This window comes from Medicago truncatula, chromosome 2 (genome assembly GCF_003473485.1).
Source record: "Medicago truncatula cultivar Jemalong A17 chromosome 2, MtrunA17r5.0-ANR, whole genome shotgun sequence".
Taxonomy (NCBI): domain Eukaryota; kingdom Viridiplantae; phylum Streptophyta; class Magnoliopsida; order Fabales; family Fabaceae; genus Medicago; species Medicago truncatula.
The window spans coordinates 1,341,402-1,353,805 of record NC_053043.1 but is presented as its reverse complement, the minus strand read 5'-3'; the positions used below and the strand labels follow the sequence as shown (position 1 = coordinate 1,353,805).

General features: G+C 33.0%; 2 protein-coding genes across 5 annotated transcripts; both read left to right on the top strand.

Moving 5' to 3' along the window:
- The first annotated feature begins 607 nt into the window (after positions 1–607).
- Positions 608–9,128, top strand: LOC11420633 (phosphatidylserine decarboxylase proenzyme 2). Of its 4 annotated transcripts, none has more exons than XM_024776771.2 (20): positions 608–1,086; positions 1,199–1,258; positions 2,033–2,101; positions 2,234–2,326; positions 2,411–2,461; positions 2,840–2,923; positions 3,111–3,179; positions 3,310–3,401; positions 3,564–3,722; positions 3,907–3,991; positions 4,361–4,472; positions 4,857–4,957; positions 5,676–5,723; positions 6,428–6,574; positions 7,128–7,223; positions 7,307–7,381; positions 7,499–7,591; positions 8,210–8,296; positions 8,390–8,440; positions 8,785–9,128. In XM_024776771.2, the coding sequence occupies exons 1-20, from the start codon at positions 799–801 to the stop codon at positions 8,890–8,892; spliced, it is 1,968 nt and encodes a 655-aa protein (XP_024632539.1). In that variant the 5' UTR covers positions 608–798; the 3' UTR covers positions 8,893–9,128. The 4 variants fall into 4 exon arrangements, with proteins under 4 accessions (XP_024632539.1, XP_013462399.1, XP_024632540.1 ...); XM_013606945.3 differs by having other exon boundaries at positions 611–1,086; positions 3,567–3,722; XM_024776772.2 differs by lacking the exon at positions 3,111–3,179 and having other exon boundaries at positions 613–1,086.
- A 1,279-nt stretch (positions 9,129–10,407) lies between these two features.
- On the top strand, positions 10,408–11,714 carry LOC11424907 (60S ribosomal protein L44). The gene is made up of 4 exons (XM_003593090.4): positions 10,408–10,563; positions 10,644–10,823; positions 11,289–11,363; positions 11,484–11,714. The coding sequence occupies exons 1-4, from the start codon at positions 10,561–10,563 to the stop codon at positions 11,541–11,543; spliced, it is 318 nt and encodes a 105-aa protein (XP_003593138.1). The 5' UTR covers positions 10,408–10,560; the 3' UTR covers positions 11,544–11,714.
- Positions 11,715–12,404: the final 690 nt, after the last annotated feature.

The window sequence follows — 12,404 nt, the reverse complement described above, 5'->3', positions numbered from 1 at the left end:
TTACAATGTTTCCCAACCTCAAGAGAACCTCACTACAAAGACACTCAACCCTAAAATTACCTCATTTGTATTCATAGGTTTCTCTCTCAAAGCCACACCCAAAAACTTGAAGAACGAAACCTTAAATAGTATGCAAGATTACGCAGAATCGTACTACGATGGAGCAGGTAACAATACTGTAATATGCCTTATCGAAAAAATCATACTACAATCATCCTGCTACGATTTTTTCAATAGCAACTCAAACTTGATTCATCCAATCGTACTACGATTTTTTCAAAACTTAAACATTCAAACTTTGAGTCAATTTTCAATGTTCTGTTCCTTTGTTTGTATGGTTAGGGATGTGTGATGCAAGTATTCGCATGCTTTTCAAGCACCATATATTATTATGTTGTGACAAAAAAGAGATAAAGCATGATGGATGGATATATATTCCTTACTTGTGGAATTTTTAGGTTCCTTCCCTTCTCCTCTTCCTATATACTTGGACATGTGGACCAAAAATAAACAGAAATAAAATGTGTAGTTCCTAGTTTGTATGTGAAAACTACAAAATGAATGTGTGTTTGTTTGTTGAAGACTATTCGTTCCTTTGTATACACAACTGCTACAAATATTGAATTGAATTGAATGGCGAATAATAATAATAATAATAATTCTCCGGCGGCAAAGTAAAGTAAAGAAATGAGAATGAGAATTGGTATTGCTTAGGTGGAACCTACCTACGCACTATCTCTAGTATAGTAGTATCTGAATCAATCAATCAGAATCGCATCGTCAGAAGAGGGAGGAAGGATGGGTCACGAATACTCCAAACTGTCAGAATCAACAGGAGAAGGGAATAAAGGATCGCGTCGTGCTCGCCTCAAAAACCGTCTTCACCTTCATCGCCACCGTAAAACTCCTTCTACTAGCAGCAGTAACAAACTCCTCTCCGTCGACACCTTCACTGGAATCGCTCTCTTCGCCCTCCTCCGCGCGGAGATGCAATTCAAGGACAAATGGATTGCCTGCCTTTCTCTCGGCGAACAGACTTTCCGTACCAAATCATCTGATCAGACAGATAAACCAGTTTGGAATTCCGTCAGTTCTCTTTTCCTTTCTTTTTTATTTTTTTTTTAATCAAAATCAAAATACATTGATCAATTGATAGGTACTTGTCATTCTTTTGTGTGGCTGGTATTTTCTTCTGCAGGAAAAGAAACTTCTCTTGGAACAAAATGGGCCTCATATTGCAAGAGTTTCTGTTTATGAGGTGTGTTATAATATTTAACAACATTACCTTTTCATTCGTTATGCATGGAAGGAGTGGAAGTTCAGTAATAAATACTAACATGCCTTAGCATAAGTCTCATGTTTAACTTGGATATCCATCATACAAAATGACAACAATATAGAAGGCCGTGTTAGTCATAGCATTCAAGTAGGATAGTTGAAACCCATAAATGTTTCAAGTTTTAAGGGAAGTTTTACCACTTAACTGTAAGACATTCTATGTTGTGTGTACGGAACAAAATGCAGGGCAGTAAAATGTCAACGGGAAAATAAGATTATTGTTGCTGAGGTGAGAATGCTATGCTGGATGAGGTGTCATACATGACAAGATAGAATTAGGGAAAAAGAATCGGTAGTTCCTTTATAGAAACGGCGGTAGAATGTTACTCAGGTGGTTTGTACATATGCCGAGAAGTGCATAGAAGCACCTTTAATAAGGGTAGATCTGATGGAGGATAGGTTGTTAGTTAGAGATAAAGAAGATCAAGAGAAAACAATAAATAAAACGAATGAGAAAGATTTTTAGTCAAATGTTCTATCTTTAGATATGAATTATGACAGTTGATTTATATCGTTGTTTGGTAAATATAACTGACTACACCTAATGAAAAAATCTTTAGTTGTTGATTATTGTTTTACGTGAAAGAAAAAAAAACTGCATCTAGTATACAAACTAAAATTGTTGAACTGTTATAACTTTGGGTCCCTTGCCCTCAAACATTGTGTCTAAGTTTGATTTTTCTCTCTCATGTAGACCAACAAACTGTCCAGCAATACTCTTGTTGGATACTGTGAGATTGATCTGCTTGAATTTCTGTCCCAGGTAAGGAAACTTTGTTTTTTTTTCTTTTCAAGAAATCACAGATATTAGACTAGTTAAAGTATCAGCTTCTTCTTTGTCCTTTCAGCATTATTCATTTTACACACTTTCATTTTGAATGACACGGTGGTGCAGGATTCTGATTCTGACATTGAAACATTCAACCTTTTAGATCCATCAGTCCCTGGAAAAGTGGTTGGCAACATCTCCATTTCATGCTCTGTAGAGGTATATGATATACTAATACAATACAATTCTGTTTTTGTTAGGGTGTGGTAAATTTTTCTAACAATTATAAGTGAAAATGAACAGGATCCAATTGAAACAGAAAAAGGCTTTGTTAGACGCATTTTATCCATCATGGTAAGTTTGATCTTCCTCTACTTTCTGATAACCCATGCTTATCGTGAGATTTAAACCAAAGACTTATAAGCGAAGCACAAGAAATGATGATATATAGTAACTGCCTCATCTCTCTACATTAGGGTATTTGTGTTAAACCAAAATTGCACCATGGATTGATGCTGAGACTGTTCTGATACTGACACATTTGCAACATGTTACACAAATTGCTACCACTAGTAGATATTAATAGGTGATAATGTCAGTTTATTCATGCTGTCTCCTTTTCTCTATTGGAGGGTCTTCAAACTTGAAAGGATGTTTATATAAGTTGAATACATAGAAGAACATTTCTAATCTTTTATCTTATTCAGTGACATCCAATAATGCTTTATGCAGGACTACAATGGAGATGGGATGCTTTCATTTTCTGAATTTTCTGATCTGATTGATGCTTTTGGTAACCAATTAGCAACCAGAAAGGTTCAAACTATTTTACGCATTACACAGTGCTGTTAGTTTTTGTTTTGGCTTACTTTCTTGCTATATTATCACTAGTTTGCTTCTATACCTGGGTATGGATTTGGACTTCGATTCATATTTTTTGTATCTTCTAGTTTAAGATATTATGGCTTATATAAACTAATAAAATCTGAATGTTAAAATTTAGAATCTCAAATTTGGACAATGGAAATTAGCTTTTTTGGTCATATCAAAGTCCAAATCTTCACTACAGAAGGTCTGAGGCTTAAGGTTCAAATAATGCATCTTCGCTTTGTAAATCCTAAAATGAATTTACAATATAATATCTAGTTTTGTATAATACGAATTATACCGTTTCAGTAATATACAATTCTTTTTTTTAATAGAAAGAGGAGCTGTTCAAAGCAGCTGACAAGAACGGAGATGGTGTTGTGAGCATGGATGAATTGGCTTCCCTTCTTGCTTTACAACAAGAAAAGTAATGATGCATCTAGAATACAAAAGACTAAAAGCTTTGGTTTTGTATGCCTGTCGTCTTTTGCTAGCAGTGGAGATATATTTACTGCTTGTTATAAATTTTCCTGGTGATGTTTGTTTACATTTCTTTGATTCTTATGTGATTAGCTACCTTCTTGTGTAGCAGGGAACCACTGTTGAATTGCTGCCCTGTTTGTGGTGAGGTTCTTCAGATTTCTGACCAGTTGAACAGCATGATCCACTTAACTCTTTGTTTTGACGAAGGGACTGGAAACCAGGTGATGACTGGAGGATTCTTGACAGATAAGCAGGCTTCATATGGGTACATTATTTGCATGTTGCTACTAATTTAAGCCTCAAGAGACAGGAGAACATGATTTTTATTTTTTACCTAAGGGATTATTTAACAGTATTGTATTGACATGTATATGGACTGCAGCTATATATTTATGGTCTGTATATCACGAGATAATTGAAGTAACTTGTTTATTTTTCGGTATATGTAGCTGGCTCTTCAAAATGAGTGAATGGGCCCATTTCTCATCCTATGATGTTGGTATTCGATCTGGATCAAGTTCTTCCCATATTCTGGTATGCCATATTTCTTTCCATACCAATTTCTACTTTCTTTTATTTAAAAATCTGAAGACATAGATCATACATGGTTGTATGTTTCAAGTTTTATCAGGATGATCCGAACCAGAATCACATTCATCATATTTAGACGAAGGCTACAGAAAAAATATATAAACATTGGTTGTTCATACCTTTTTTATAGTCTCGTGAATTTGAATTGTATTGGTTCAACAACTTCATCAAAGTAGAGAACTAGAAATATCCTTAAGATAATTTGAAGAAACTAGAAACACAATACTAAATACTGGCATTTTTTATTCCATATTTGTTCCTTCTCACCCTTTCAGTATGTTATTGATTTACTTCATCTTATTTTGGCTTTAGGTATATGATCGGAAATCTCAAAGGCTTGTCGAAGAACAAATTGACAAAAAGATTGTTTTGTCAATGAGAGCTATTTATCAGTCAAAAATAGGTCTTGGTCTAATGGACATAGGTATGTGGGTTGTTTATTTCTTTCTTTCTTTTAATAGTTGAAAGAAATTGTAGGCTAAATGTATATTTGACAGGATTGATGATGTGTTGTCAGTAAAACTATTGCTATAAAAAAAAATCTTGTTGAAATATGCTGTGCAGATATTAGATCTCGCTGACATTTCTTTAACCCGATTTGGTGATTTTTTATTAGATTAATACTAATAAAGAAAATTATCAGTTTTAAAAATGATTTTTCATATTTTATCCTTCTGATACTTGGATCGCTCTTTACATGATACATGAGATTTGACGTCAATATGAGATTCAAATTGAACTCGAATAAACCTTTTCATTGGTGTTGAGTTAGTCATTTGCTTTACTTTGGCAAACCTCTTGGATGCAGGGGTAAAGGAGCTCCTGCAAAGCATTTCTGAAAAGCAGGGAGCAAAAATGGATTCACTTGAATCGGCTGCTGATATACCGAAATTCGTTGAATCTTATAAGGTATGACGATGTTTCTTTTAGTTCTTTGTGGATAGCATACTTTGATTTTGAAAAGTCGCGGAACAATGCAATTCTTGGTTATGTTATATAAGGTGCTCTTTATTTCAGTGTTGTGGTTTCTTTTGGAGTATTGCTTTTCATCTTGTGCATTTTAGCCATCTCGTCTAATAATATTTCTTTCTTTCTTTTTTAATAAAAAATACACATTCTGTGTGTGCATGCTTGATGGACATCCTGAGCAACTACTCTGTTTCACTTTCACAAATTAGCCATCTTTTCTTTTATGACTGTGTCTGTATTTTAAAACTGAAGGATAATGCTTTCATTCAACAATCAGCATATTCAAGTTAACATAAGCAAGTATCACTGTCCCTGCCACAAGACAAACATTTATTGCTGGCACACTGGAAGAACCACTTTGACCATAAGCATGATATCAAATGTTAAGAGTACAAGCATCTAATGGCATTGTACCCCCCACAATTGACAGTACAATAGGAAATGAGTATGACAATCATATACGGTGCAAAAGATATGTGTGCATACAACTATTTAAAAATGGAACTAGTTTTGTGTGTGTGTGTTGAAGCATTTTGAGGCACATTAGGATGTTATTTTTTTCTGCCATATTTATTTCCATTTTTCACCTAGTTCTTTATGTGCTGGACTTGTCTGCCCATAATTATATCCATCTTATAAAGTGAATATTGTCTTGTAGGGTCAAATCAGTTTGGCTGAGGTCAAGTATCCACTGGAACACTTTAAGGTGGGCTAAAACTGTAGATTAAATTTATTTGTAATTGATGCACAATTGCTTCTGAGCACACTTTTTTATCCTATTTAGTTATTTAAAGATGGTTCACTGGTTCCACTTGATCATGCTTAAAAAATAAAATTTAAAATAATGGTGTATCATATGCATATGGTCTTCAAAAAAAAAAAAAATGCATATGGTCTTATGACTTAATTTAGTAAATATTAATTCATGTCAAATATTTTCAAAAAATAATAACTTTTCTCCTGTGTTTTCATAAGCTAGGCAATGCTTATGTAACAACATATTTCATTTGGTTGCTGTCTATGCTTGAAAAATATTCTGATACCTTCATCTTGGTTACATACATTCTTCTTATCAGCGACTTTCATTCTGGCTACAGTATTTTTTTTAACAATTACAACATAGCATATTTTGTATGATCTACTTCAGTTGTTTTTTATTTCGCTTTTTAGCAATATTCGATGTGCTTTTGTGGGACCTTCAAATTCTCCTGCTTTTCACACTGATCTATACAAAGAACTAAAATAATTTGTTTTTCATGCTAGCTACATACATTTTGTTTGAACTTTGAACTAGAAGTTGGAACAAAAAGAAACAAGAACTGACCAATGATCATATTGAAAATCATTTAGACTTCATAACAGTAGTAACTATCTTGCAATATGACCTGTTTTGAATAATGTTCTGGGCAGACATTCAATGAATTTTTCATTAGAGAGTTGAAACCTGGTTCAAGACCAATTGCTTCTGCTGAGCATGACAACATTGCTGTATGTGGTGCTGATTGTCGTCTAATGGCATTTAAATCAGTTGATGAAAGTTCAAGATTTTGGATTAAGGTATTTCTTTTACATCTCTTGCATGTGGAAGGTTTCTTGTCTCAAGAATGCATTTTCTTTTTAATATTTAGATAGATGTTTGTCGCTTGAGAATATGCCCTTGACATATTTATCAATCAGAACTAGTAGTTGGCAAGTGTTTTCTGTTCAGTTTGAAGTTAAATAAATACGATAAAATTATGATTTTTCTCATTCAACTTGAACCTGCATGACTCGCCTGTAAATTAGGACAGAGGTGTGGGGTAGGGATTGGTTTTTGCTTATATGAGATTATAATCCAGTTTTATTTTTTTATTTTTTTTGCTAACATGAAACAATTTGATTGCTTAAACAGTATTTAATGATGAAAAGACCCAACTATTTGATGTGATGCGACTATTATATCCACCGCTTTTTCTTTATGATGTATTTTGTCATCTTATTTATCTGCTACAAGGAAAATCATATTATCATAGATATTGGGGTATCTCTATTTCTCTTTATTGTTAAACATTTTTATTCGCATGTGTATTCAAAATGAAATTCTTTTGGGATTGCTATTTGTTGCTTTCAGGGTCGAAAGTTTTCAGTTCAAGGCCTTCTGGGGAAAGAAATGTGTTCCAGTGCTTTTGTTGATGGAACACTTGTGATTTTCCGTCTGGCACCACAGGTGTTTGTTGTTTTCTTTCATTGGGACTTTAATTTTGTGTTCATTTGATTGCAAATTTTTATTGGAACGTTTATTTATTGCAGGATTATCACCGTTTCCATTTGCCAGTATCGGGAACTATTGAGCAATTTGTTAATATCCCTGGAAGCCTGTTTACTGTATGTGAAATAATAACTCTTGGAAAATGATATTTCATTTACATATAGAGTCTATTGTCTGTTATTGTGTATTAATTATCATTTGCAACTTTTTTTGATGTGTTCTATTTCTCTTAGGTCAATCCCATTGCTGTAAATAGCAAGTACTGTAATGTCTTCACAGAGAATACGCGAGTTGTTTCAATAATTTCAACTGTAGATTTTGGAAAGGTTTGTGATTGCAATCAATTTGTGTGTGATGCATGAGTTTATAATGTTATTCTGCTGAAGTTGTTCTGTATGAATTTATTGGAATATATGAATTTGGGGATAACACCTATAAAAACATCACTGGACCTTTCTGCAATTGCAAATCATGTTATGGTTTTAAGAATGCTACCATTTGCTGATTTTATGAAGTTAATGTTTTCTTCTTCCAATTTGTTATGTCACCACCATTAACTAGATTGTGAAAGGGAAAGTTTGCTCACAGTTACAACTATTTTATTACACTGTATAAGTTTGTAGATGGCTTTCTTTTTATGCATTTTATACTTGGTGTACTCCTATAGTGTAGTCCCATATTTTTGAACTTCTACCTGGTCTTGTTCTTATTTATTTATTTATTTATTTATTAATAGCATAAAATCTATCTCTGCATTTGTTAGAGGTCGAGATAATAACTCGTGCTTTTGCATCTCTTGCATTCTTGCTTTGATGGCTTGTACATTTGGGAAATGTTTTTACAAAACACCCTATAAGTTCCCTGGCTCCACTACAATTTCATCTTATTACTGCAGACGAATATGTTACTTGTATCTTAGAGAGTTACCAATGATTTGTGTTCAGGTGGCATTTGTTGCAATTGGAGCTACAATGGTTGGTAGCATTAATTTCACAAAGAAAAAGGGCGACTATGTGAAGAAGGGAGATGAGGTTTGGAATCCAGCCAGTTACAGTAAATTACTGTTTTTCCAATTTTCTTCATGTCCTTGTTTCTTATTGGCACTTGTTTGCTTTGATTGACAGTTTGGATATTTTGCTTTCGGTGGAAGCACTGTAATTTGTGTTTTTGAAAAGGTTGGTATTATAATCGGTTATACTGCCCATCTTTTATTTTTTCGGTTGATTATTTCATGTTTGAAATCTATTTAGTTGATATGGTTCTGAAATCTATTTTGGACTTTATCTATGGGGCGATAAAAATCCATTTCAATTTTTTTTTGACAAAATGTCAAGTCATAAAACTAACATATTTTACTTTTTAAACGTGTAAGATTATGTCTTCAAGTAAATAAGTTCAATTTATTGCCATTTTTTAAACTTTAACCTTGCAGAGCTTTTGGATTTGACATTGGTATTTTCGCATGCTAGTCTTTGGAATACATGTAAGCAATGACATTCGTTTTTTGGGTGTTATGCAGGGTTCAATTGCAATTGATGAAGACCTTCTATCAAATAGCACCAGATCACTAGAAACTTTGGTTACTATGGGGATGAGATTGGGTGTTTCCACGAGAAAATTGTCATGACAACTGATATAGGGTTGACTAACATAGAAATATGAATACTGTGTGATGTGTAGTTATATTTTTTCTTTTTAGCATTATAGTGTTGGATTGTTGGCTATTAATGGCAGATGTATCACCCAATTTGTAAAACTTTTCGAATCTCATTCAGGGTATCACTCTAGCTGCCTCAGTTAGATTTGTGACATTTATCCTCAGTTTGATCTGTAATGAAAAATCAGGAAAAATTGCGATTATCAGGAGTGTGTCTTTACCATTTTTAACAGCAAGGTAGGATAAAACCAACAAGAATGAACAAACCAAAATCAAACATGAGATTATCTTTTTACTCTATGACTTTGGATGTACTGCAAATGGCTTAGTTATTGTGGGACGGATGGAGTAAAAAAAATTGAAGGTGAAAAATAGTGTCATCAAATACTGCACCCAAAAGAGGAGACCACATCGTAAGAATATACTCCATAGCATGAACGCATCAATTATAAAATAAAGGGTCTTGTTAACGAGTATCTCCGGGGCACTCTTTAAGCATCCCAAATTTAATAATTATTCTTTAAAAAAATCAACTATTACAATTTCCAATGCATTCAATATACAATTTTTCATTAAAAACTTATCATTTAAAGTGCTTAAAGAGTGCTCCGGGGACAATCGTTAACATTTTCCTAAAATAAAGCTTGATCTCCATACATCATAGCCAAACATTATTTTTTTAAGAAAATAGATTGGAGAAGTTATAGTTATTTATCAATTTTTGAAAAGGTTTATTAACCTCTCGATTGAGGCTAAGGGGTTAAATTGCCTGGCAGTTCTAGTGTGTGGTTTAGATTCATGGTTTTCACAAACCGTCGTTTATGTGTTGAATTCAAGTCATCTTTATGAGAATCGTTCACAATAGGGTTTAATGTAAAGTCATTGTGATTTTGTTCCTGTTAAAAGTTCTCTCGGTTGAGAGAAGAGTGTGAGTGTTGTTTATAAACTACTTTTAATCTTGATTTCCAATCAATGTGAGACTTTTTTGTACATCGAAACAACAGTTCCTCAGTCGATGCTAGGGTCTGTCACCCCTCTTACGTAGTGTAGACCCTCGATTTCCATAGATAGCATCAATGTTTCGACTTCAAGCCACTTTTATGAAGTATTGTCTGCCTTTAGATAACTTCTCACCGTTTTGTCATTTATAAATGGATAGAGAATTGTGGATGTTGTTTATAAATCATCTTTAGCATTGATTCTTGAACGATGTGAAAAATAGTGACTATAAACATAAATACGTTGAAAGAGTGTCTTAGAAAGTATGTTATCAACAAACATCTTGTCTATACTTCATCTATGTGCTTATCTGAAATTAGTTGGTAAGTGGTGGGAAAGGTTAAGAACAAGTTAATAAGTAAATTAGTCATCAAAATCGCAAATATTCAAAGTACTTTTTTAAATTTTGTAAATTGAAAAATAAATCATTAAACACATCACTTTAAATGAATTATTATTTTCCTATAATTTGATTTGATGTGATAATGGGCCGGGTTTAACCCGTTTTCTTACAAACTTGAAAGCCCATTGATGAAACCCTAATTCCCAAAACCATAAAACACAAAGCATTGCTTCATCGTTCCATTTTCACTGCGCACAAAACTTCATCCTCTCAGATCCAATCTACGTGCCGTCACCATGGTAATCATCTCCACCGTCTCTGTTCCTATGTAGTCGTAAACGTATAAGCGCTAAACCCTTTTTTGTTGTTGAATTTGCAGGTGAACGTTCCAAAGACGAAGAAAACCTACTGCAAGAGCAAGGAATGCAAGAAGCATACACTTCACAAGGTTACCCAATACAAGAAGGGTAAAGATAGCATAGCTGCTCAAGGTAAGCGTCGTTACGATCGCAAACAGTCCGGTTATGGTGGTCAGACTAAGCCCGTCTTCCACAAGAAGGTAACTACCCACTTCACCCCTTTTATATATTTCATCATTTGATTTTTTAAATTTCATTTTTTTTAGTTGATTGTAAGAAAAAAGTACTTAGTTGAATATAATTATGATTATTGTTAGCTTTATGAAAATGATTAGGGAAGATTTAGAAGATTAATGGGAATATAATTATGAATCAAATATGGTTTATGGCGTAATTTGATTCATGTTGCCAAACCCACTTAGTGATATTATGTTTGGTTGTTGTTGTTGAACGCAAATGTGATTTTGAGCTGAATGTGAAATTGATTTTTTTTAATAGAAAGTAAATTCGATTTTTTAGCTGAACGCAAAAATTTCAAATTTGGTTTTTATTTATTGATTGATTTTGTATGTTTCATTTTTTGTTTAGTTTAATGTAAATTTGATTTTTTTTAGTTTAATGGAAATTTGATTTAATTTTTGTTTGTGTTTGATTTTATTGTATAGGCAAAAACCACCAAGAAAATTGTTCTGAGGTTGCAATGCCAAGGTTGCAAGCATGTTTCTCAACATGCAATCAAGGTTAGTTTGTTTATTTAGTTGAAAGAAAGAAACAACAGTTTCAGAAATTTTATTTTGTAGATGGATATGGTTGTTTTTGTATCTAATGCTAGTTATTTTTGTTGTGTTTCTGTTTTGCAGAGGTGCAAGCATTTTGAGATTGGTGGTGATAAGAAGGGCAAAGGAACTTCTCTCTTCTAGGTGGAGAATTAGGATATGTTGTTTTGATGTTTTATTTTCCATTGTTGTTGAAATGTTTTGGTTCTCTTATGGATTTCTGATAGATATATTTTGTTATTTGAAATATCTTTGTGATTGACAAGTGAAAGCTCTGTTGCTGTTATCAATTAGTACTTGTTTACATTCCTTAAATTCCTTTGATGATTTTAAAAATCTTTATCATTTTGGCTTGCATAAAATAATCCATTGTTATGATAAAATTAGATGTTATATCATTTCAGCTAGTTTGTGTTGGTGTTAATTCTAGAGTTACCGTCTCCACAATGTTTGGTAAAATGAAACTAGTGTGGAATTTAGGTTTAAGTTTCTGTGTTAATGTGGGGAAAGTTGGTGATTGAATTGGAAGAACATGAAATAGCTTAAGCTTTATGTTGAACACATGTTTGAAGGGAAATGGTTAATGTGTTTTTTTGGGGGAAATGATTGGGGTTGATGTATATAATAGTTTAACTGCTTAATATGTTGAATACATATGTTTGAAGAGGTGGTTTCTCTTGTTCTAAACTCTCTTTTACACCTCTCTTTTTAGTTGAGTTGTTTGGTTGAATTTAGCTTAAGCTATTATGTTTGTATGGAAATGGATTATGTCCAGTTTTTTCTCTCATTTAAATCGTCATTATATGAAACAAACTTTCAGGGCATTGTGACAAATAAAAGGTTTGACGCATGCAATCAGAATACTAAAATTATGATGAAAATACATGTTTTTTACTGCTTCTTGAGTAATTTATAAATCCATAAACTGGGTTTGCTATGGTTTAACTTTATTTTGATGTGATAAATTAAAACTTAATAAAATTAAGTGCACCATAGAAATGGCCA

What these genes read in the sequence shown, in the direction of transcription:
- LOC11420633 (XM_024776771.2), top strand. Translation starts at nt 799, where the DNA reads ATGGGTCACGAATACTCCAAACTGTCAGAATCAACAGGAGAAGGGAAT. An exon ending in CCAAATCTTCACTACAGAAG is followed by an intron (nt 3,180 to 3,309) that starts GTCTGAGGCTTA and finishes TTTTTTTAATAG; the next exon opens with AAAGAGGAGCTGTTCAAAGC. An exon ending in CAACTGTAGATTTTGGAAAG is followed by an intron (nt 7,592 to 8,209) that starts GTTTGTGATTGC and finishes ATTTGTGTTCAG; the next exon opens with GTGGCATTTGTTGCAATTGG.
- LOC11424907 (XM_003593090.4), top strand. An exon ending in AGCCCGTCTTCCACAAGAAG is followed by an intron (nt 10,824 to 11,288) that starts GTAACTACCCAC and finishes TTTATTGTATAG; the next exon opens with GCAAAAACCACCAAGAAAAT. An exon ending in TTTCTCAACATGCAATCAAG is followed by an intron (nt 11,364 to 11,483) that starts GTTAGTTTGTTT and finishes TCTGTTTTGCAG; the next exon opens with AGGTGCAAGCATTTTGAGAT.